The sequence below is a fragment of the Brachyistius frenatus genome, unplaced genomic scaffold, assembly GCF_029030835.1.
Source record: "Brachyistius frenatus isolate BFR_SWC_R1_liver_20210118 unplaced genomic scaffold, ASM2903083v1 Contig_23, whole genome shotgun sequence".
Lineage (NCBI taxonomy): Eukaryota > Metazoa > Chordata > Actinopteri > Embiotocidae > Brachyistius > Brachyistius frenatus.
In genome coordinates, this window is record NW_027210622.1 from 984,636 (window position 1) to 1,010,064 (window position 25,429).

General features: G+C 38.7%; 1 protein-coding gene across 1 annotated transcript; it reads right to left on the minus strand.

Annotated features, from left to right (window-relative positions):
• Positions 1–571: 571 nt before the first annotated feature.
• pik3r5 (phosphoinositide-3-kinase, regulatory subunit 5) lies at positions 572–22,899 on the minus strand. The gene is made up of 18 exons (XM_069697219.1): positions 22,738–22,899; positions 13,786–13,901; positions 10,767–10,867; positions 10,559–10,627; positions 9,124–9,262; positions 8,192–8,261; positions 7,629–7,803; positions 6,608–6,776; positions 6,425–6,493; positions 5,342–6,210; positions 5,069–5,194; positions 4,720–4,851; positions 4,425–4,518; positions 3,904–3,980; positions 3,476–3,569; positions 3,121–3,203; positions 2,457–2,572; positions 572–2,026 (listed from the first exon to the last, which is right to left on the minus strand). The coding sequence occupies exons 2-18, from the start codon at positions 13,883–13,885 to the stop codon at positions 1,876–1,878; spliced, it is 2,634 nt and encodes an 877-aa protein (XP_069553320.1). The 5' UTR covers positions 13,886–13,901; positions 22,738–22,899; the 3' UTR covers positions 572–1,875.
• Positions 22,900–25,429: the final 2,530 nt, after the last annotated feature.

Sequence of the window (25,429 nt, forward strand, 5' to 3'; positions counted from 1 at the left end):
ATTCACGGCAAGAGTGTTTCAACAAGTTGTTTAGACAGATAGATGGACGCTGTTGGTCATTTTATGCAGTGGTGGAAAAAGTAGCAATGTAAAAATACTTATTACAAGTAGAAGTCCTGCATCAAAAATCCCACAAGTTGAAATACAACGTACACAAGTAGTTAAAAACATGAAATAGGCCTGAGAAAAACTGCTGATTGGGTCCCTCTGACAAGTTTATTATAAATTAAGTCATTACATAATTAATAGTGAAGAATTAGTGTTTAAGCAGCATGTTACTGTTGTAGCTGCTGCAGGCTGAGCTAGTTTAAACTACTTTACATCCAGTGGGGTAGAAAGTACAATATGTCCCATCTTAAATGTGGATTGAACGTGAATTATAAAATACAAACACTCAAGAGAGAGTCCCTAAGAGTGGTGCTTTGTTGAGTAAATGCAACCAGTACCTGTAGATAGTTACAGAATAAGACTAAGTAGACTCCTGGTCTGCGTGGACATAATAATTGTTGGTCATGTGTAAAAACACCTCTTCAAAGTAGGGCACACATCAACATAAATAAATCAATTAAACTACATTGAAGACATATTTTTAATGAAGACTGAATTTGAGATTTATCAGTTGCATCTGTGATACACATACATATATACTGTGATTATAAAACAAATATTATATTTGCAATATTTCCATTCCAGGAGGCATGCAGGGGCGACAAGGCCTTTGTGTCAGGCATTTATCTGAACATTAAAGTACCTAATTTAATCATTTATGTCATTTCAAGTTCAAGTGCCTCAATGCCATGAAAATAATCTTACCCAGCATTACAAAAAATAGTATCAGTCAAGTAATCATAACCTTGTCCCCTTATAGCAACAAAACAACAAAATGTTTAATGTCATAGTTAAACCTTTTGGAAAGTGCATTGAATCAGTTTCTCTTTTTTTTTTGTACAAGAAGATGGTCAACCAAATTAGCACCAACCTTTACATGTGTTGTCAATTAAATTAAGATTATTACTTTATAAAATCAGAATATCGTTTAAGCATTAAATATATAACAGATGTTACAAAAAGACTTAATTACAAGTATCATCTAGTCTGGATGGTTGTAAGTGAAGTCAGATTAATGTCATCAGAGCCTCCTGCTGGTCTTATTTATAATTACAGATACAACTCTGAACCAGTATAACTCCTCAGCTATAATTAACAAACCTAAAAAATGATGGTGCGATGTTAAATTTATAAAACACAATACAATATTTTACAAACATGACATTTACATATTGTATAAATCCATAGTGTCCATTCTCAGATATTAATATCTGATAGTCGCCCCTGATGGAGCCTTTACTATATGACAGCGTCCATGTCCATGCAGGTTGATCCAGAGAAAAGCATCCTATCTTTTTGTTGCCAGTTTGGACGTCATTTCACTCTGAGATTCTTCAGATTCACCCTGTTTTACCTAATTACATTCTTATGTCACACTGGGTTAAGTTGTTTTTCTCAACAAACAGCGGAACTGAAACCTGAAGAGTGAAACTTGAATGGTTCCCTTAGTTAAAGTGAATGATTGCTTTGTACAGTGAAAGTAGACAGAGCTTCACCGGAGCTCTTTTGTCTTTGCTCGTTCCTGTTTTTTTGTGACTTTTGTGTTAATATGAACGATGGCAGGACCAGCCAGGTCTGGAGTGGTCATAACTACAAAAGGTGCATTCGAGGCAGCCACCATGTAAACTTGACCACAGCAGCTTGAAGACGACAGCCAGAAAGGATTGAACGTCCTGTGTACTTTTCCCTCTGTGGTCAATGTGTTATTCACAGCAAATGGATAACAGTTTCAGTTTGGTTCACCCACACCAGAGGTCAGCAAGCATCTCAGGGAAGAGCCCCACTGAAAGTAACAATGGGCAGGCAGAGAAGGGAGCAAAAGGTGGGGTGGAGGGGCTGGATCTGAGCCGAGGTCCTGGATTGTTGTAGCCTCCAGTCAGTGGAGCCATCAGGTTTATAGCACACTGATATTTCACACCTTTATGAGACAGAAGGAGACACATGGGTTAGAGAAAAACACACCAGTTTTGAGCAGTGAGTGGGTGATGTGAGTTTGGGTGAAATTTGCACGTATTTTCCCTGAGAGGACAGAAGGTTGTGGCTACAGAGAAGACATGTAAGAAACTTTAGTAATAATACAACAAGACATAAGAAGCCTGTTCTTTATGACTTTGTAAGAAGAAAACCTTTCTGAAAAATGAAGCTCCTTAAAAATGGGGTTTTGATGTATGATCATGTTAACATAGGTTGCTTTTATGAAGATGAAGAAAGTGGAGGAATTTGTTCTGAACTGTAAAACAGGTTTTACTGGAAAACTTAGATAGCTGGTGGGGGAACTACTTCTTTCCAGACACTCTGCATGTCTACATCAATTGCTGTGTGTGTGTGTGTTTATCTTGATTGCACACCTGGTGATGCTCTGTAATATCTTCTTCTCATCTTGGTCCAGACACACAGCAAAAGTTGTGTTTCCAGCACCGCTGACCTGCACCTTGTCCACCTTCACCTCAGTCATGGTGAGCTGCTGCAAGGATAAATAAAAGCGGGCACTAAATGCAATTGAAAAACATTTTTCAAAAACGAAATTTAAAGGTTGATAAAAAAGCCTTAATGAAAATAAGTGTTTTACACAATGCACGTTGCTGTTACAGCTCTTACAGATGTGCTGTGAGCCTAAAGGGAGTCTTGTGCTGAAAATCCATTTAAATAGGTCCATAATCCCCCAATGAAAGCTCCAAATCCAAATTGGGTTAAGAAACCACATTTCAGTGTTGAGCAAACAATATGAGTGCTGAAGCAAACACAAGCTAAACAGATACGAGTCTTGTTTGTGTGTTGTGGCTTTTTTCCCCCATCAAACTGTCAGTCTAAAAAAACTGTTCTCATACGTGTTTGCATTTGTGAGAGGAGAGATTCGGTTGATAGGCTGAGATGCTATCAAAGATATGTTTTGATCTCCAATCTATGTATTTTTTATATAGAGAATGTGTTGCAGGGTTGTTTTTGAAAGCACACTGCTGCTGTGCTCTCTTTGCCACAAACCACCAAGACAGGCTGACACACTGAGCTCACCTGGTTGTAGCCCTTCTTGCTTTTACCGCTCTGTCTCTTCAGGACCTCAGTCATTGAGAGCTGCAGGCACTCCATTTTTGGGTCTGAAAGGTAAATTGTTGTTGTTTAGGTAAATCACAGTACAAATATACTTACACAATTTCTTCATCATCACCTAATGCAAGTAAGGAAATTTTGATCATTTAAACAATTAAATTGTTTTCATTAAATTCAAAAGCTATGTGAAATATTAACTTTTTAAATCCTGCCATAGACAATTATTAAGGAACAGCACACAATAAGACACACATGATGCGTGTTCTCTGACAGGCAAAATAAGTTTAATGCTTTAGCCATACAGCAAGTGGCATCATACCTAGCTCCTCTGGATTCTTGCATGCTTTGATCAAGTTCACTGAAGTGCAGACTTTGGTTTCTCTTTTCCACTGGCTTCTCCCACTAATTACCACCTGAAAGAGAGAAGAAGGAGCATAAGATTATTGTGCTGGGACTTGAGAAAACAGTAATGATCATAAATGCAGCCAAACTATTGCAAGGATTCTGAATAGGGCGCAAAAGTAAAAACTGAGGACATAAGAATAGTGTAATTGTGTCATCTCCTGTGGGTGGAGAAGTGACCAGAACTAAAACCAGATGAATTCTGTTGAAAGGGGAGAATCTGCACTGTCAACCAGTTGCATGTTCATCTTCAGAAAAGATGACATATTTATGAATGTAACTCTTGTAAAAATGTAGCTTTAAGACATATACTTTGATAGTGGATGAAATCAAGCATTTTCCTACCCTGCTGTACACCATCTCCAGTGTCAGAGGCACAGCTTCTCGGTCACCGTCAATACCAAACCGCTTACTAGCAGCACCTGTGATATATGAAGCAAGAAAAGGACAAACATGTGATCAATGGGAGAGTAGCAGTGTGCTAATTCAGTAAAGAGCTACAAAAACTCGACTACAACATTCAAATGTACAACCATAGCAGTCGACAATGCTGCAACTGTTTGTGTGACTGCCGTGAGTAATGGAAAAGTAATTTCCACTGTAACCACCAGACACCAGACATAAACAGCTTTCCATGAATTTTAAGTTCTTCAACGAAATAAAAAATTCTGACGTACAAGCAGTAGTGAAGAGTGAAACTAGAAAAGTGGAAGTGGACTGCATCATGGTATCTAAACAACAGATGTTCCTCTACCATTAGTGCAGTCACAGCCCCATAATAACTGATGATGCATTTCACCACACGGAAACTGTGAAATGGTTGCTACGATACGCATGTGTGTGTTTGGCGTGTGTGTCACACTCACCCATGGCCTTGATGGCGCGTGTTCCTGCGGTGTGACCCAACTCCAGGGAGTGGACGAACACCTCAGTCCTCCTCTCACCACAAGCTAACGTCAACTGCAACACCAAACATCCAAAGATCACTCACTAAGTCTGAAGTTATTACGACCGAAAGGCTATCGGGCCTCTATTCCTCTTTACAAGGTGACGGGGTCTGGAGTGGACACCGGGAGGGGAAATGGCTCATTAAATTAGGAAAGTAAAGGCAGGGGTAGTGTATTACAACTGTGTGTGTTTATGTGTAAAAGTGTGTCTGACCTCAGCCTGATAGAGCTGGATTAGAGCTGGCCGGGCAGCGTAGCGGCAGTAGTACAGGACCAAGTCTGCCAGGATGGGTAGACGCTTCTCGTATGAACTGTTGTAGGACTCCGACTCTGTTTTTGAGGTTTGCTGCAACAACATTGGTAATATGGTTTACATTACGGTTACAGAACAGGATGATAGACGTTAGCATGCACTAAACACTGGACATAGTTGAAATACTTTATCTGTCTGACTGCTAAGAATGCTGAGAAAGACATTTAGAGATTATGATTGTGATAGTCTACAGTCATATTCTAAAACATGAAGGAGAATCTTTATGATTAGTCTTGCGTTCCACTTGTACCTGGCAGACGACGTTTGCAGGCAAGTTCAGCAGACTAAGGGTGTTTCTTTTGTACCAAGGGTCCAACATGCCAAGAAGATGAGCGATGTCATTAGTGCTGTCTCCTGTCCCCGTGTGGTTAAGATCCTGCTTAAGCAAAAGCAACACTTAAAACCAAACAGAGTAATTACACCTTATATAGGTGAATGTAGTGCTTAGGCTACACAGTAGGATGTAATACATACAAGTTTGTGTTCAGTACTTGAAGTTTGGTTGGACTATTACTCTACTTACATTAGATGGGGCCACTCCTTTTGGAGATCCAGTTTGAACCACAGGAACAGAAGACCTCCGACCCCCTGATCCTCCTGCTGAGTCCCTCTTCACAGGTATAAAGTAGAACTGAAGCTTGAAGGCCCTGCTGAGACGTGGACATTCAGTCTCCTTCATCCTCAGGCTGTTGTAGGCTCGGGCAACCTTGCCTGCAACATGATCAGCACCAAACACCACCACCCTCAGTGTGGTATCCTTACTGTCCTCATCGCTGCTCAGAATAGGCCTCCTTCGGAAGCAGACATGTCTAAGAGTTTGACTTTGTGGCTGAAGTAAGGGCTCAGGACTGTTTAACTTAACTTGCTGGGGCAGAGAGTTGGAACGGTTTTCTCGCACCATTAAGAGGTCTTTTGATTCGTTGTTTCCCAAGCTTTTGGCCCGAATAAGTAACCGTGGGCTCTTTGGTTTAATGAAGAGCCGGTAGAAGTGCTGACTGAGCCGAGCCGAGGTTTTGATCGACTTTGGTGAACATTTTTCAGCGACAGGGGAAGAGTAGATGTAGTCGTCAGAATCTTCAAAGAAGTCACTATCGGCTCCCGAGGTGACAGAGAAGAGGGAGGCAGAGTAGGACTCTGAGGCCACAGACACGGTGGAGAACATGGAGTCTGTGGAGGTGGTGGAGAGGGACGAGATGGTGGAGAAGGTGGAGGCACGATAGCTGGTGCTGTAGTCATTAGGGATGATGGATATTGAAGACGATTCTACTACATGTTCCTCTTCTTTGTCTTCTTCCCCCTCATCATCATCAATATCAGCCTTCTCTTCATTTGCAGGCTGCCCATTAGTGGCAAGGCCATCAGGGTCATGTTCCAACAGGGTGTTCAGAACATCTGCAGGAATCAGAATATTAATCATATTTAGATAACATAATCAAATAATATTTAGCTACCAAAACAGACACACACACAAAAAAAATATATTATATATGGTGATGATTAAATTGGGAATGGATTTCTCTCTGCTGAAAGAAGTAGGGAAATCAGCTCAAAGGGAAATGATCTTTCCTACAAAAAAAATAAAACAGTATCATGTATAATATATTACCAAAGTTATCTTTTTCCCAGTGAAACATGTAACATTTGGCTGTGGGCAGTGGCAGCGTCTGTAGCATTCCTGAGAGGACAGAATAGGGCAAAATACCAGATTGTCAGAGCAGTATCTAATTAAAATGAAAATCTCAGTATCATGTAATACACTGCCAATCTCCCAGTTGACCGTCCCTCTTACCATCAGACTTCCTTCCATTGGATGCAGGGATTTTCATCATTTCCCTCAGTCTCTCCAGTCCCCGGATGACATGACTGCGCCCCTTCAGTGGGTCACTCATGGCAGCAGCTGTCTCTAAGACATCACTTACCAAGGAGAAGATCTCAGCCAACTCAGTCACAGTTTTCACCTGCAAAAAGTAATTGTAAGATATTGAACAGGCACAGAGCTATTTGGGGATTTTTACTTCTGTGCATCTTTTTAATTCAATAAGTTATAGACACCACAAACTACTCCAAGAATCCAGGATTTTCATATCTTCATACAGTAACAGAAAGAAAATTCTTCAAATTTTAGATTCAAATTGATAAAATCATTCAAACTTACAATAATGTGTATGCATATAACATTTTTGTATTAATATCGCTCAGGTTAGGAATCAACATTTTCATCTTCAAACAAGACTTGCCAATAGGTTGATTAAAATATGACAACAAACTTCACCTCACTTTTAAACTAACATTTAAAAAAGATCAATTTAAACTGGGGTAGCAGTGCTTTGTCAGATATACAAGATTTAAAAATAAGCCCAGAACTAGATGAACACTCATGTGAGGTGCAGAGCACTGGTCAGACTTGTTTCCTGTCAGTTCAAGTTGAAAAATGTATTGAATACTTCAATGAGATAAATAAAAAACAGTTACCTTGAAACACTAGCATGGTGCATATGGTGTTTATTTATCTTTGATGAGAAATAATGAGAGACTATCACTTTAATTAATTTTCTTTTTTGCGGTGCATTGCATGCATCCTAACTGCGTAGTTGCCAGGACATCCCAAAGTTTTTCAGTCAACTCAAAATATGATATATTTTTGATCTATTACAAATGCATATATTCAAGGTTTATCAGAAAATGTTTTCGCATCTAAATAATTATCCTAATGCAGCATTGCACCACATAGGAAAAGTCAATCTCCTGCACTTCTGTTGGAGAAATAACTTTATGCAGTAAGCAGTGTCCCTGATGCTTTGAGCACGTACCTGCAGAGCTCTGTGGATGCTGTGTAGAGGGTACTTGGTGCTTAGTGTGGACTGGAAGGCATGTTTGATCAAGGTCATGTAGGTCTCTTTCTGTGTGTGCTGAATGCAACTGAGCTGCTTAGCCACTGAGAGAAAGTCAGCAGGAACTTCACCTGCGTTCATCAGCAGCACAGTCCTGCAGGCAGGCAAACAGCTGGTGTCATTGATAAAGTTTGTAAGTGTACACAATGGCAGAAGATGCAAACAGGATGCTACAGTGGCGATGGGGTTTGGTAAGAAGAGACGGGAGTAAAAAAGGATTTTCCAGTCCCAGCAAGTGCTAACAACTGAGTTTTTACTTTAAAAGTATGTTATCAGATAAACTTACTGTAAACCACTGACATGTATGAAAAAGCTGTGGTTTTTAATTTCAAATAACATGGTGTAAAGATAATGCACCCACTGAACTGTATTGAAAATAGATTGTCATATACATGCAGCTGTTTAAAGAACACAGATAATAACGAGTACAATATATGCAGTATATTCTGTAGTTCTGTCTTGTTGATTCAGTGTGGACCTACATGGTTTTTGAGCAGTGGTTGGAGGTGTTCAGGCCCTGCTCTTCTCTCACCAGTCTCTGAAAGGAAATTCCTGTGAGGAAAACAGAAATCTTTTTTTTTTTTTACACAGCAACTGGACAAGGACACTTTGTTATCCATGACAATGTCCTGCTGTAATAACTACAGGCAGATGAAGGGTGGTTGGCTACTGAAATATCCATGATGCCTAAACAACCAATTAAAAAAAAAAAAACACCTCTAAAACACACCTCCTAAACCAATCCCAACTGACCATTTTACACTCATTCATGTAATTTAACCCTCGTGTTGTCCTTGGGTCAAAATGACCCACAGCTGTGTTCAACCAAGTTCTATTTTATTTTCATATTTTTTGGGATCATTGGTGACAAGGAGGCTGTGAGGGTTTCTTTAAAGAATGATGACCAATGATCCCAACAAATATAAAAATATAGAAATAAAATAGAACTTGGTTGAACACAGCTATGGGTCATTTTGACCCGAGGACAACAGGAGGGTTAAATTAATTCATTCAGTCAGGCTAAGGTGTTGTGGAACTTCCTTTGACCATTTCTGTGCGTTTCAATTGTGACCAATCACATGCAGTTTCTGCTTTTTAGTTTTGTAAATGCTGAAACTACATCCACTTTCAAACAATGTTATGTTAGAATAAGGAAATGGCTAATAATCCTTTCACTTTTGTTTATACTGGTGTATGTGATACAGTATGAGCAGAGTTCTTTTGCCCCCTTCTAAATGCATTACTTTGACTTTTCACTAGGGGGAGGGCAAATATTACAAATAGAAAAACCCTCTTGGAAAAATTAAAAGAACACTAGTTTGTGTTAGACAGAGAAAAGACTTGTATAATAAAAAGACACATAAAGACGGAGAGAGGCCATTAGAATAAATTGTAACCCCCCCCCCCTATTTACCAGGGGCCTTGATCTCAAGCTGCAGTGTGGAGAGAAGTTTTCTACACACACTGCAGTAAGGTTCAGGCCAGGTGAGGAAGCAGCAAAACACTTCAATCGCTTCCTCCAGCAGCTCTGTGTCTGGAGGACAGTACGGTGTCTGCAACCAAAGCACAAAGCAGTTATTTTATTTTACGAAGCGTTCTGTGAACAAACAGAAAGACCTGTTTAAGGCTTCCTTGCTTATTGTTTCTCATAGAGAGGACATTTCTTCTGTTTGGGGGACAGTATGCATGTGTGTGGTTCTCTGGTCAATTATATATGTTGACATTGTTTTCAGGTGTTTGAGGCTCAGAACACTAATTGACAGCTGGTGTGGAGTACATCTACAACAGGTTGTATAGTTTAATTGTTGATAACTCAATTGTTTTTCATGGAATTGTTTCTTTATTAAGTTCTTATCATATTCCCTAATAAGCTAGAATCAACCATTTTAATGAATAACTCAAAAAAATGTATCTAGTATTATCAAACCTGTCAGAGATAGATTCCTCATGAATTGTTTAAAAGGCTTATTATTTATAGATTAGTGTAGACAAATGGTTATAATAAAGGAGGGAGGTTTGCTGCGCATTAAATGACTAACTAATAACTTTTAATAACTTAATTAATAAATGCAATTCATTATTCTGATGGACCCAAACATTAGGTGGCATGTATAAGTTTATAAAAGCTAATTATAAATAATACAACATTGTTTGTGTCAATGATTTCATTGCTGCTGAGGGTTTTTTGTTTTTTATATCTTCAGCTAAAAATGTGACATACTTTATGAGGTAATGAACACAGTTGAGTGTGATAGTGTGATGTTATTTCATTATAAAGTGTTTTTTAATGTCACAGTCTTTATGACCAGTTTTATGAAAGTAGTTCTGACTCATTATTACAAAACCTCAGAGTTGTAGCATGATCAAGTGCTAGACAAAGGGACATTTATGGCGTTCTCAGATCATGCTGAATTTTTTTTTTTTTTAACCCAATAGTGAAATATTTTTCTAAAAAACAAAAGTGTGAAAACTTTTTTTTTTTTTTGTAAACAGCAATCAATCTATGTTGGTACAGGTGGCCCATTACATGCTAGCTCTCTAATCAGCAATACATCAATTAATCAGAAGTTTTCTAGTGACAGGATTTTTGTGGAAGCTCACAAAGACTACCTGATTTTACAGAGTGTGAATGCAACTCAGTCTGACAGAAAAACAGAAGCCGTGTTTATGAGGGAAAGGCTTATGTTGTACTTTTGCAATTGTACTCTAGGCTTTTGTTACTGAACACCTCGAACAAACGTCATAGAAGTGTGAATAGAGGAACTTGCTGACCTTTTGGATGGAGGATGCTTTTACACATGTGAAACACTTAAATGTTTTGAAAACATCTGGATGAGGACAATGTTTACCTGCAGCAGCGTAGAGGAGAACATGATAGCGAGGGGAGCCACCAGCTCATACTGACACTGCTCTTGAACCTGAACTCACACATGAATGCATGGTGACAGAAAGAGGCAGATAGATAGTGATTAGTGGTTACAATAAACATTCAGTACTTATCGTACTCTTATGCCATTACAATATATCATAAACTTGACTTGTTCTTTGACCTCTCACCTCTCTGGTCTTCCTGATGATCTGTTGTAAAAGGATGAGGAAGTTCTCAGGGTCTCTCTTCACCAGCTCTTCCAGACTCCAACGGTTCATTGATTGACCCGCTGAGCACATCAGCACAGAAATGCACAAATACAAATACAGTAAATACCTATATACAGTCTATGGTAAATACTCGCACAAGTTCAGTACACAGATATCAACACAGATTACCCAGAAGGTTACCCGCATTCTTGAAGGCAGGAAATGGGCTATTATCTGATGTTTTGAATATGATTTCAAAGGTTGAACCTTGAAATCATTTTTGTTAGATTTGAGCAATGCTCTGGAACACAATATATTATTGGAATGATAGATTAGATACGGTGGTGGGATGAAGAGACAGAGGAATTGCTTTGCCAATGTCAAATTTAATTATCAGTGCAAGGGACTGTAATGTTGTCAGTTAGAGCAGACTTGAGTCAGGATATTCAGTAAGCTTACCAGGAAAAGAAAGCTCCCTGTTTGTGGTCCAAGAGTGCCAACAGACGAGACTCTCCTCCTCCAAAAAACAACCCCAAAAGTCTTTGGTGTTTTAAAATTGAGTGACCTCTGGCAGCAGTACAAATACCGACAGTCTCATGTTTTGGAGAAGTGACACTGTTTAGATGACGTCCATATAATGAGAGTTTGGTTGGTTGGATTGATGGTTTGACACAACAGCAAATATGGCTGCAGGAGATGGCTGTTCATTTCCCATTTCCAACCACAAGTCAGGACAGTTTTTTAAATATGCATTTACTGTTACCATGATGACGAATGTCGAATAACTTTAATAAAGTAGTAACTGTAATGCGCAACATAGATCCAGTCATCATTTCAACCTAAAAATGGTTAAAATGGTTTACCATTACCTTTCCCTAACCTTAATCAAAGGGGGTTTTTTTGTGCCTAAATCTAACAGGGGGTTATTTTTTGGAAACACTCCTGTCAGATGTTTCTGAGGGTAAAACCAAAGAAACTATATGGTCGAATGGGTTGGAGGATTTGTTGGAACACAGGCCAACAACATGGAGGGTTAAGATACAATTACTTTGCCAATTACACAAATCTGAAACTTAAGCCTTCATCATATACACAACACACTACTCGTGAAATGGTTAGGTTGATCTCATGTTTGGTTCTAATATGAACCAAATGCAGGTTTGCAAAAACATGTAACAGTGCTTTAAAGCCCTTAACTGTCAGTACTGGTGCATTTTGAGGGTGTGTTTTATCACCTTTTGTTCCGTGTTTCAGTTAGAATGATTGTATGAATTATATGGCAGGATGGATTTCCTGTCACAATAAAAAAAAAAGAGCTGAAGTCTCTCAATGAAAAGACTCGTTTTGTGGCTAAACAAAATTAAGGGAAATGAAAAAGAGGAAAAGTGGAATTGGATAAAATTGGGGACAACTAGACACAGATTATTTCTGACCTTTGTATTGAAAATAGGTATTGATAATTACTGCGCCCCCAAAACAACAAAAGAGAGCTGTGCAAACAGCATCTCAAACCACCCTGATCTCAGGTCTGTCACACTCCTAAAAACAACCGAGAACGGTTGCTGACTCCTCACAATCACCTCTAAGAAGCTCCGTTTCCAAGAAAGTTACACATCAGCAGCTGGTCAGGTTACACAGAAATGTTTTTCAGCAGTTGCTGCTGTACTTCTGTAAAGCTCTTCACACCCAAGAGTGCTATCTATCATCTCTAAAAAGCAGTGTGCCTTTTGCATCATTATCACCTCTATTCACTGGAGAGCACTACAGGTTTTATCTTGATAAGATACCAACTCTGGAAAAGAAGCCGCAAGTTTCAAATGATCCTGTTAAGATGTAAATTGTGTTATCTCAATTCTTCAGTAGAACACTACTGGCAAACAAGTGGAAGTCCACATTAATCAAACTCACAAACTACATGTGCCTGGACAACTGTCTGTTTCGACATGGAATAATGAAAACTCGCCTTTGAAAAAGCAGTGAAATGTACAAATGAGAAAAACTAATTTAAAGCTTGAGCTGGCATGTTTTATCTTCCAAAATCCCATCATCACTCTCTATTAGAGTATAAAAGTTACCGCGTTAGTACTTGGTACAAGTGTGCATCATTCTTTATGGCACAAATTATACCGATTTAATCATCCACCTTGTGTTTACACCCTGTAGCACAGTAACTCTTGCCTCATGATGCCTCACTCACTTGCTGCGGTCGGTGCCACCACTTCCTCCCAGCTGTCTATTCTCACAACTTCCTCCAACCCGATAATATGCTCCACCGATGATCTTACAGCAACAGCGTCACCAACAACAAGCTCAGACACATGTATGCTCACACGTGTCTGTCACATGCTTGTGTTGAAAAAGTGTGAATAAACAACTGTTTGAGTCAACACTCTATATATGTAAAATAGAATTTTGGCAGACACAGAACTAATAACATTAATTAATTAATTAATAACAATGACACATAAGGTCATTTAATCAACCTGTTGTTGGACCGAGCAACTGCATAAGCTAAAACAGTCCAAACAATGAAATGTTTGTATTTGCAAACATATGCAAGGGCAATGCCCAATTTCGGCCAAGAAGATTCAGTTTTGAGTCTTCTCCAACTGTTTACTAGTAATCCTTTACGAAAAACAATTAACAGACATTAACTAAATTTGGTGCTAATAAAAAAATGAACTGCTGTTACTAATAGCATAAATGGAGGATGGGTCATATTTGAAGTTATGTATACTCTCTTATCTGCAGTAATTACGCATGCTTTGCGATGACATGAGCCATTCTCTGATCACGCGCTTAAAGCCACATGTACAGTACAACAAAACTACATGAAACTGGATTTTCTACATAATTCATTCATTGTTATTGTATAGCAGTGCAGAACAATCAGTTCTTGGTAGATGCTTCACGGATACATGCCCTGCCTAAACTCTTTTCAACAAAACCCAAATTTCAACTGTGGTCCTCATAAATAAAGTAGAAACTGTAGTCTTACCGTTCCAGTGATGTGCTGCTGTCGGACTTTGTCTCAGCCCGTCCAGACACCTGTCCAGAGCATGCTGGATCCGGTCCTCTGTGCATGAGGTGTGCTGCATCTTCACCGATCAGGTTCTGGAGAGAAGCAGGGGAAAGCACTGGTTTTAAGTATCAAAGTATGATACATAACTCCTATAACTTTCCATTTAAGTGTTCTGTGGAATACTATCCACAAATAATGCTCTCATGTACATAAACACACATGCTGCTCTCTTTCCATGGACAGTATGCTGTGTTATCACATCTGTTTTGCATGGAGGCAGATCACCCGTTAAATATGAAAATGAGTCTGAGAAGATACACAAGGACATTTGTGAAGAGGAAAAATATTCATTATTTATATTGCTGTTTTGTTGCCATGGTTCCTGAAACCATGTCACGTCCAACACATCACACACGACTAGTCGACTTTTCTGCCTCAAATCAGCCAGTTTTATTCAAAGTCTTAATTCGAGCTGTAATCACCTAATTACTCAGTGGCTTTTATTGAACTAATATATGAATTACAACTTCAATAATTATATTGTTCAAGGATGAGTACATCTATTTGATACAGGGCATTTACTCAAGCTTTGACAGAAACAGAAAACCAAAACAGAAAAGCCCACAATTCCTACAATATGACTTATCAAATCAGCCTGACGGGATATTATATTTAAAATAAGCACCACACTTAGAAGAGATTTGAAATGATGCTGTAGATTGAAGAGACATAAAAATTAAAAATTAAAAAGAATCATATTCTGTCGGCTGACTCATGAGGATGTGCTCAAATTCAGGTCTTCAGTTTATTCGTGCGTTTGGCTGTTTTTCATGCCGCAAATGAGGACAGCCCAGGTGTGGCAAATTGTTTCAGTTCTGTTATGAACACATCTCAACGCAGGAGATCTGCATAAGAAAGTACCAGGGACGTCCCATCAGAAAAACAACATTTCTGGTGATTGATGACAGTTTGAAAGCTCCAACCAAAATTGCTACTCAAGTCAATTAAAGCGTTTCATGGAAAACAGAAGTTAATTTATTCAAAATGGTGCAGTGACCACTTCTTCACTGGTAACTACAACATTTCATAAGCTATAAAGTCCCTAGCAGATTGCACAGATGTTATTAAAGGGGACTGCTCATACCCTTAAGATCAGACACGAAAAACATCTTTGAAGAACCATGTTGCTGTCAACAATACATGATATTGCCTTAACTTTATACATTTTGTCTATATTTTTCCTTGAGTGTATAAATTTGTAAATTGTGTGATTGTATTTTACCTGTCTTTTTATATATATTTATATATAGAATATTTATTTCCATATTCTTGTTTTCGTAATGTAGCCTCCAAGCCAAAGCATCTCATACAATTTTACTTGATCCTTGTCAAGCAAACCCTGTCTTGTCAAGCCTTTTTGTTGTTGTTGTTTTTGTTTTGTTTTGTTTTCTCCTTTGGTAATCACCAGAACCCTCAATCGTTCCTAAATCCACCAGATCTACTCCCCACGAAGTTCAAAAGATTCATTATTTGTCTTATTATTATTGTTTATTTGTTTGCCTATTAATCAATTCAGACAAGTTCTGGAATTCATCAGTGTAATGTGGCAGAAGTAACTTTGCTGATAATATGTTATGTTTGTGCTTGATATATTTTTAAAGCCTCTCTTAACTCATTTTAGAGTTTTTCCACAGAGACGCAGTACAGCATGTACAAATACTGGGAAACGTCCAAATTTAAGAAACAGAAGAGTTACTTCCTTAAAAACTAAGAAAAAGGGACAAAGCTGAAGATTTTCCAATTTAGAAATTGAGCAGCTCATCAGTTCTTTCTTTCTGTCACAAATAGTCAAATGCTCAACAACTTAATCATGTTTAAATATACAACATAATAAGAAGTCACAATCCGTGATTATTTAGACTCTGCAAATGAAAGTTGAATGTTTTTCATAGGCATATAAATTTGGCACCACATAACAAGGAATTTTCAACAGTAACATCAAAGCAGTTCGGTCAGTGCTTTAAAAGTATCGACTTTTGATACCCATCCCTAATAATATTATTATTATTTGTTGGTGAACTCTGTTGTTCACATTGTTGATTGTGTCTGGGAACATCCAAACTAAAACAAATTTGTTTTTGCCAAAAAATGTTTTCTTAAACAGTATCAATGACAACAAGGTTGGTTACAGAGTGAAGACAGAGACAGAAATGAGTAATGACATCAAAAACTGTTTTTGTCTGATTACATCTTCTCAGAATTTCCCCTGGACATTCAAAATTTCCCCATTTCACATGGAAGCCAGAAATAAATGATAGCTGGCCGATGAAACGTGTTAATGTATTACTCACTGGCTCCTTGCAAACCCACTCACCAAATAACCCCGACACACACGTGAGCACACACACACACACACGGCTGACAGCAGATGTATGCAGGTCTTCAACAGTAAGGCTTGAAAACAGTTAGGCATTTGAAGGAATATATAGTACATATGAGCAAATTAATCAGCTGTCTAACTTAGATTAGTATAAAAACTGGAAGCAGTACGAAACACTAGGTCATCTCTCAAAATCGACCTAATATATATTATATAAAATAATATACGAAACACAAATAATAAACATTTTATATCCTGTTTTTATACACACAATACATGTAAAAACGATACGTGCTGGACTATTCACTTCAAGACTGTATCTATAGCAACTTCACCTTGATGACAAGACTTCTGAAAGTTACAGCATCTATCTGTATCGATTCCTCCACGAAGCACACAATGTTGCACTGCGATGTTTCTAGTAGCCCAGAAGGGACAAACCAAACACTGGTTCTTAAGAGGGCCTTTCATGCTTTTCACAAATGTATGTGGCCACCATGGACTCTCATAAAGGCTTAGAAGGTGAGAAGTATTAAGTTACAGTAGAGATCTGCATCTCATCACTAGATGCCAATAAATCCTACACACTTCCCCGCTGCATAAAACAATTAAATTTATTGATCATAGGTAAGCTTTACCTGTGGTGGTAGGTTTTTCTTCCATGGACAGAGCCAGGCATGTTTACAGGCTTTACATTTTTTGTCTGAGCTAATCAGCTGCTAGCTGAAAATTTGTATTTAATGGGATGACATGAGAGTGATATTAACTATCCCATCTAATGCTTGTCAAGAAAGTTAAGCCGATTTCCCTAAATGGAGCATTATCCCTTTAAAGCAATGATAACTTAAAAGCAAACAAAAAGTGGACATAAACAAAACAGCATGCAAAGACACAAAAAGAAAACGTATATCCTTATGTTACACAAACAGTTCAACGGTTCATACATAAAGCATGCTTAAACACATATACAGTACTGACACAAATGTACTGTACAAACATCCGACCCTCATCATAGAAAGGGGGCAGGAAGTCCAAGCAAACTCAGGTTCAGGAGGCCAGAGGAATGAAACTCAATTATCCCACTTCATTTTTTTTTTTTCCCTCTAAAGTTACCATTTAACAACAATACCAACAGCTCCAGATGTGATCAACACAACTGTGTTCGTCCTTTTCTCAGCAAACCCCCCTCCCCACAGATGTATTGTGTCTAAAAGGTGTACCGAGTGGCACTGAGCAGGGCTATAGAGCGGAGCATGTCGGATAGGGCTCCGGCCATTGTCAAGGTCAGACAGAGCTGGATGAGAGCCCGATTAGAGTGGAAGGAACTAATAAGTTAGAGCTGTGCTGACTCCTGCTTCCAGGACGGGGTTCAGTGGAGACGTGCAAAAGTAATCAAAGAGGAAAGGTGCTTACACAATGGAGTGAAAGTGTTACGTTTATCAGAACCAACAGTTATAGTTCTGCAATTTAACATTCATTAAAAAAAAAAAAACTAAAAAAAAATTACATCCATTATAGGCAGGGCAGGCGTCACAGTGTTTAGCATTATTGCCTTACAGGGAAAAGGTTCGGGGTTCGAATCCAGGGCCTTTCTGTGTGGAGTTTGCATGTTCTCCCTGTGCCTGCGTGGGTTCTCTCCGGATACTTCGGCTTCCTTCCACCATCCAAAAACGTGCATCTCAGGTGAATTGGTGATTCTACAAATTGCCCTTAGGTGTGAATGAGAGCGTGAATGGTCTTTGTTTGTATGTGTATCTGTGGATTGGTGACCTGACTTCGCCCAAAGTCAGCTCGGATACGCTCCATAATGGATAATGGATGGATATAGGCAGGGTGGATGATTGACAGAATGTCTACATGGTATCCATATTGTTAAATCATGATACAAGTTTAATGAGTCAGCTTTACTGCTAAAGCATCACACCAAATAAACATCACATTCTGTAACGCTACCATGACACTACCATCGTTCTACAGTAAACAATGACATCGATATTTAACAAAAATTCAAGCTCTCAACTTGAGTATCATCACATAGTTGTTTAGATGGAGCTGCTACTGGTGTTGCAAATGCATGAGTATGTGGTGTTTCACAAGAGGATGTATGCGGAACATCCCTAAGAGTCAACAAGGTCACTTCCACTTTTTCATTGCTTAAAATTTGCAGCAATCACACAATAACAAGTAGTGTTTCTGTGGTGTGGGACAATCGCCAAAAATGTAGTTTACCTTACCATAACTCTACAGACATAGTCATCTTCAGGTTTTCTAACATAAAGGAGAGGTTGTCCAAACATTGAATAAAGCAAAAAGAGCAGGATAAAGACAAACTGACAGCTCCACCTACAAGTAGGAGATCGTGTGATACTAATTTTCCAAATGTTATCATCTAATTGTCACCAAATTGAGAAACAACTCCTACTAATAACAACAATGAATACATTTTATCACAGACTCTTGCTCTTTTCTTTTGTCTAGCCCACACGGTCTTCAGTATTTTGATGACACTGACAATGATAGCATCTCAAACAATAGAATTCATACCCATTTCTCACCCGCTGATGTTTGTTTCCCTTTCCGTCCTTCTAACCTGTATCCTTTTTCTTGTCTACCCCGTGTTGACCAATGATTGCCATCAAGGTAAATGACTATTTCAAGAATCGACATTTCCCAGACAAACCACTCCACTGCTTCACCTCCTCCTGTGTCTGTCCTTCTTTTTCTCATCCTCGCCTTCCATCTCCTCACTGGCTGCCTCCCATCTCTCCCACTGATCCCATTACCAACTGCTTCCTAACAGGAAGATAGCTTCCGTGCTTCGCTGAGGAAGCAGGTGCCTCGCTATTGTTGTGGTGTGATCAGACTCTGAGGTACACTCTCACAGACCAATGAGGAGATCTGTGTGTGTGTATGTATGTGTGTGTACAGTATGTGTGTCTGTCATTTTTACTGACCCCTCAGCCCTCCTCATTGATAGAGTTTGATATTCACATTTAACCTTCCTCTGCTGGCTCACAGAGTTTATCTCACTGACCTACTGGATGTGAACTGGCCTCTTACAGCTTCAGGAAATAACATTGGTCCACTTCCAATCCTCTACTGTAATTAAGTGCTTCCCTTTAGTTCAAGCGACCACTCCTCGTGAAACTCACAATTTTAAGGTGAGACAATACACATTACAAATGCTGCTGTTTCAAATTTGGTTTTGGACATCGCAAATCTTTTAGGAAACACCAGCTGACAAAGCAGTGAAGCTGAGCTTGCTATGCAGCTTTCAGTCACATTACATTATTTTCATCAGCTAACAGAGTTTTCTTAGTTGTCATTTAACTGTTGATTCCATGTTAATTCTGGGGGCTTTTAAGGAAGTGAGATTGTTTATTGCAACTGCTGTTTCCAGGATAAACTCTGAAAAAGCTTTTTTTCTGAAGACAGTTTAAGAAAACAATTATCAATATATATATATATCAATATATATATTGATAATTGTTTTCGTATCTTTCGTTATAATGAATAACCAAAGAGAACCAGATTATGAGCAACTGCATAGAGTTATCTGCCTTAATACTAATATTATACAAAGTAATAAGATACAACAGCTGGTCTTGTAAAGCTAAGTACAGCACCAAAATACAGAGCTTGTTTTGATATTTAGAGAAGAGAAAGCCATTCTATACAACCTTTAATCTCCACTTCCTCAATAAGAATGAGAAACATGAAAATATTAATGCAAATATCAGGTACTGTACAGGTTATGGAACTTCAGTCCAGACAAGAGGGAGTCAGTGGTGGCTCTGGTGCATCATCAGGACAGGATCCTTGTCTGATCAATTTCACACAGATATCATTAAACAGAAAGTTAGGATGCAGATATCCATTTTCAGTAATAAGCCACATGCTGTTACTTTTGTTGCAGTGCAATGTGGAGAAAAATATGTTTGTGTGCAAGGCTTACATCACTGAGTGTTTTTTTTAACAACAAATGTGTAGACGTGTGTGTATACACAACGGGGGCGTTGACCTCAAAGTGTGTGTTGTAAAAGTGAACATGAAGATTTTACTGATAGTACAGCAGTAAAGAGACAAACAGGAAGCCATTCTGTGAATAACACAAAGCTGCGCTTGGATACTGCTGTCACCTCTGCTAAATGTGAAAAAAAACAAAACATTTTTTTAAATGACAATACATTGTGACAGCCTCCGCTCCTCATATCCCCATATCTGATATCTGTCAAAAATACAAAGGGCCAAATCTCCCACCCTTTTGGAGTCTGATGCATGTGCTTTAACAGCAGTTTCTCTTTCTCAACAGGAGGAGATGATTGTACTCAAACTGATTGTGTAATTGAATGTTTTCTAAATTGACAAAGATGATCCCTTCCTGTGGTTGTGCAGGAGGAGTCTGTCATCTTCTAACTGGTAGGATGCAAGAAAAAGAAGTACACATTACTTTTATTACTTACTTTTTTCTGTTTTTGAGAAAAAATATGGAAATTGCATAGAGACCCATTACGTATTAAAACACCCCTCTGAGACAAAACGTGGTCTGTCACACATTACGTACAGTATGTACCTGATATGCAGATATAAATCAAAGCATTTTGGGGAATTAAATGTATCCTCTTTCATAACCTGACATATAACCTAATAGGGTAAATTAACTGCTGTCACATTGTGTATAGTGAAGAGTGAGTTGTTTGACGAAACAGAAGAAAAACAGAAGAAAAACAGAAATGTACAGAGCTGCTTGGATTTGCGATAGTTGGCATGGACTCAAATCAAAATCACAAACACGAGGATGTGGGATGTGACAGATTTGACTTGGTGAAACCCAGCATAACCACACAGGATAAATATGTAATCATTCCACCTTATAATGAAATAATCTGCTCTGAGGAAAGAAAACACTATGAAAAGAAAATGTCAGGTTATTTAATAATCAGCATTCAGACATGAAACGTCTGCAGTTGACTCACAGTCTGTTTACGAAGACTCGTGATTTGAATTGAAACCTGCTTTGACAAGACATGAGACTTGGACTTGACCAGTTTAAGACTTAAAGGGTAACTTCCCCAGTGTTTCATACAAAACAATGTTTATAGGTTTTGTGGAGTATCACTGCATATTTGAAGAACATCTTTTGTGGCTTCAAAAGGTGTGAAGTGGGATTAATTGTAAAAAAAAAAAAACTGATGTCCGTTGGACCTGCAGACTATAGAAGTGAGCCAGAGACTTCTCTATCTCATCTCTGTCTGGGTAAAAATTCTGGCCAAACCAGTAGATGAGGTGCTGTTGAAGAAAGTGTAGACATGAAAAATGTATATATCGGACACCGCTGCATAATGTTTTTGATCCTTTCTTCAATTATCCCTCATGAATCTGACAATATTATAAGACGGCAACACTGAATCAGTGGAGAACGCATTTAACAGAGGGCTGGTCCAATGAAATAATACTGACTTGATCTTATTTTGGTAGTAGTTTGTCTGATCAAGATTACTGCAGGTCACAATTTGACATTTTCAGTTACCACATTACTTTTTATAACTCTTCTAAATGTGATCTGACAGTTATTTTACAAAAGGAACCTAAAGTGACTTTTTATGATTATCCTGAATTTATAATGCCCATGTAGTTGACAAGAGGTTTGTTTCATAAAAAGGATGTTCATGCATTGGCTTGGTCTTTCTATTAGGTGGAGCCCTGGCAAACTACCAACAGACTTTGTCTTTCTTCTCAGACTGAACTTAATCTTCAGGAACAGTCAACAGGAGTCTTTGTTTGCATAGTCATCTTCTTTGTAGTGTAGGTTCTATACCTATCTAAATAAACTATGAACCAAATACAGATTTAACATCATATCAATCCCTACAGCAACTGAAATGATTCTAAAAGGAGGTATCCTTCATGTTAGCAGGCAGTTTAAGGTGCTGACCCAGATATCTTAGCTCAACTGATCTCAATGGCTTAGATTAGTGTCCACATGTTCAGAAATAGACATTTCAAACGCAACCACATGCAGGCATTTAACACGTGTTTCTGCATCTCTACTTCCTCTATGTTTATTACAAGCATGAATCATATCAAGCGTTTACAAAAGCAGAAGTTCCAAAAATGGTATGACAGTGGGGGGGTCTTTGAGCTCACAGAAACAGCCCTGCTTTTCCCATCACTATGATGCTGACACTGCCATCAGAAAACAAAACATCCAACGCTTTTACACGAATGAGAAATGAGCTCCATTATTATAAAAGACATTTAGATGAGTCACAACCAGATGACAATAAATGACACTGACAGAAGTAGCTTCAAATGGAATATTTTGTCTCAAACATCAATTCTCAGATGGTAATTTTGATGTAAAGATGTTGAATCAATATTTTATGGTCAGACATGGAGTCACTGGTATATGACTTTTGCCATAGAGAAGCAACTCTGTCCACAGCTCAGCTGGCTGAGACTCAACAATTGCTGTCTCTATCCGAGCCCACAGAGCAGTGACCATGATGGAGTGCAAAATAAAATCCTTTCTGCCTTTATTGTCTTACCTGCAGTTTACTGTCCAGCCTCCATAGCCGCTGTAGATGTCTAAAGAGTCCAAGAAATTCAAGGCAAGGTGTCTCCTGTTCAGCTTGTCTCCCATTCATTTGCCACACACATCACAATTTACCAAACAAAACCACATCCTGGGCATGGCAGAGCAGTGCAGTGAGAAACGAGAGTGGAATCAGCCGCTTGTCGCTGATTGTAGCTGCACTCAAAGTCTTCTGCGCTTCACACATACACACTGAGGCACACAAACAAGGCAAACAGGAAGTACATGAGTGAGGTGCATGTGAGCGAAGTGAGGGAGGCTGCTGGTGTGTATGTGTGTGTGTGTGTGTGTGTGTGTGTGTGTGTGTGTATAGGTGGGAAGTGAAGCTGTGTGCATTTGTGTTTTGGAGAGGTTGCATGTGGACTTTGAAGGGATGTTGGCCCCTAGAAGGAAGTCATCTGTTTCATGTGTTTGTTTTCATGCTATTTGTGAGATAAGTGTCTTTGTTTGCATGTTGTAGCTTTGTTCATTATTTTCTACAGCTAGATGACTATTGATGTAAACATTTTCTTATCAAAGTAAACACAAAAACACCTTTTGTTTTACTGCCACACTCAATCAAGGGTTTTAATATTTTGTATCCAATTAAAGAAACAAATTTCTAACAAAAAACAAAAACAAAGTATATGAAGTCTCTGGTTGCCTGTGACAAATTATTGCAGGATGACTTTCACTGCTGACAAAAATGAGTAAAAGATGTGTCTGGATGTTTCTGTGCATAAAGATTCTGCATTTACTGATCTGCTAATTACATTCAAGTTTGTGGAGTTCATATTCCTCATGTTCTCTCTCTGTCAGGAAAACGCCAACCCTACTTCCTCCTGCTTTGCCTGTCATTTACATGTTATCTATTAGTGTGACTGTAAATTCCCCTTCTTTAAAAAGGAAGGGAAATGTGCAGCCATACAATACAGTGACCGTAAACACCCACAGCTCATAACTGATACCTTCTAATAGCAGACTAACATTTAAACTTCTGAATTCAAAGCTTATTTACAACATACCTTAATGTTGATTGTTACCTTGGTTATTTTCACACTTAAAACTATTTTTTTAATGAAATTTAGAAAGAAGAGTTGACACATAATCTTTGGAGAACATATTCTCTACATATGCATGCATTGAGACCTTAAAAAACTATTTATTACGTGCACTGTGTCTGTGTACCTACCTGCTCTGGTTGTCATCTTGGTTGCAGTTGTTTCCCCTAAATCTAATTTTTTTTTATTCTAAAAAAGCAGGTGAGCATAGAGAACTAGAAAATGGAAAACAACCTGGCAGTTTAGGGTGCACATGTTTTGTGGAGGGGCAGTAAATCATTTTCCAGGTGAAGAAAACCGTTTTGCACAGGCAATCAGGTATTTTCTCCTGGACGTGCATATTTCTCAATTCAGTAATTGAATAATACGGTATAGAATAAGGTATATCCTCTGCATATCTATTCCCAAATTTCAAACATTTGAAAAAACATTCAGAACAAATCGATTTGACAAAGAGAACATTTTGTTTAAGGATTATAAAATGAGTAAAACGTTATATCAGGCAACATGTTTGTTTTTCCATGAAAGATCCCAGATCATCCCCAATAAAAGAGGAAGAAGCCCTCCCTCTTTCCTCTCAGTGCTAAAAGTATATAATCCTCCTTCTCTCAAAATACACGGTTTAATGCCTCCACCGCCTGGGAAAAGCAGATGATACTGCTGGCTGCATACTGAACTGGTGTTTTCGTTCAATGGGCACAAGGTGGCGCTGTTACTTTTGCTGACAACATTCAACAAGTTTTGTGAAGCAGCTGCTGTACTTTACAGGAGGGGTGTTCTCTACAATCTTGCAGAACAATGCAGTTAATTCTGGTCTGCAAGTGTTTCACTTGTCAAGATCTGTGCTATTGTGTGTTATTTGACTGCTAATGAGCTGGGTGTTATAACTATCATGCAGCTGATGAGGACCAGATGGGGAGGCAAAAGTGTTACCCAAACTCTTGCACTTAAAAAAAACTTCCACCTCATAGTTACCTTTCATAATGTAGTGTAAAGGTAATTTTATTTTGAAATAACCCTTTCATTTAGGCTGACAACAGTGGACTTAGAGAAACTTGAGTTTGAAAAATTTGTATGCCTTCTTATAGCTTAATCATTTAATTAATATACCGTTTTTTTAATGTCGTGACGCGGTCATAGCTGTAGCATTTTTCACAACTAGTAAAATAAATAGGAAACTAGAAACCAGTTTTAAGTGATGCACCATGCGAGGAACAAGAGGAGGACAGAAAACGATCCCCTGCACACACCGCGGCTCTTATTGTCTGAACAGTGAAAACTGCGAGTCAGTTTCTGTAATTTTACAGCTTCCACTGAACTACATGATCGTATCAGGTGTCGCTCTCATGGAGATCAATTTGCTCCTATTGCTCCCTCTCTCCTCTCTCTCCTTAGTTATAATCTGCGTTTCTCCGCGCGTCAGTCTTCTGACGCGCCACCAGTGGACGTCGTTGTTCCGCACTGGTGTCACCCCTCAAGATGAGCTGATCTAAAGCGAGATCCGACCCGCGCGCGCGAGAGAGAGAAAGAGGGGGGGAGAGTGCGAAAAGAGTGACTGAGCGAGAGAGAGAGAGAGAGAGAGGGAGAGGGAAGAGAGTGACTGAG

Excerpts from the sequence above, each read along its gene's own strand:
- pik3r5 (XM_069697219.1), bottom strand. The coding sequence starts at position 13,885 with ATGCAGCACACCTCATGCACAGAGGACCGGATCCAGCATGCTCTGGAC. Across the intron at positions 10,868-13,785 it reads AGCAGCACATCACTGGAACG|CGGGTCAATCAATGAACCGT; the intron begins GTAAGACTACAG and ends TGATGTGCTCAG. Across the intron at positions 9,263-10,558 it reads TCTCCTCTACGCTGCTGCAG|ACACCGTACTGTCCTCCAGA; the intron begins GTAAACATTGTC and ends CTTTGGTTGCAG.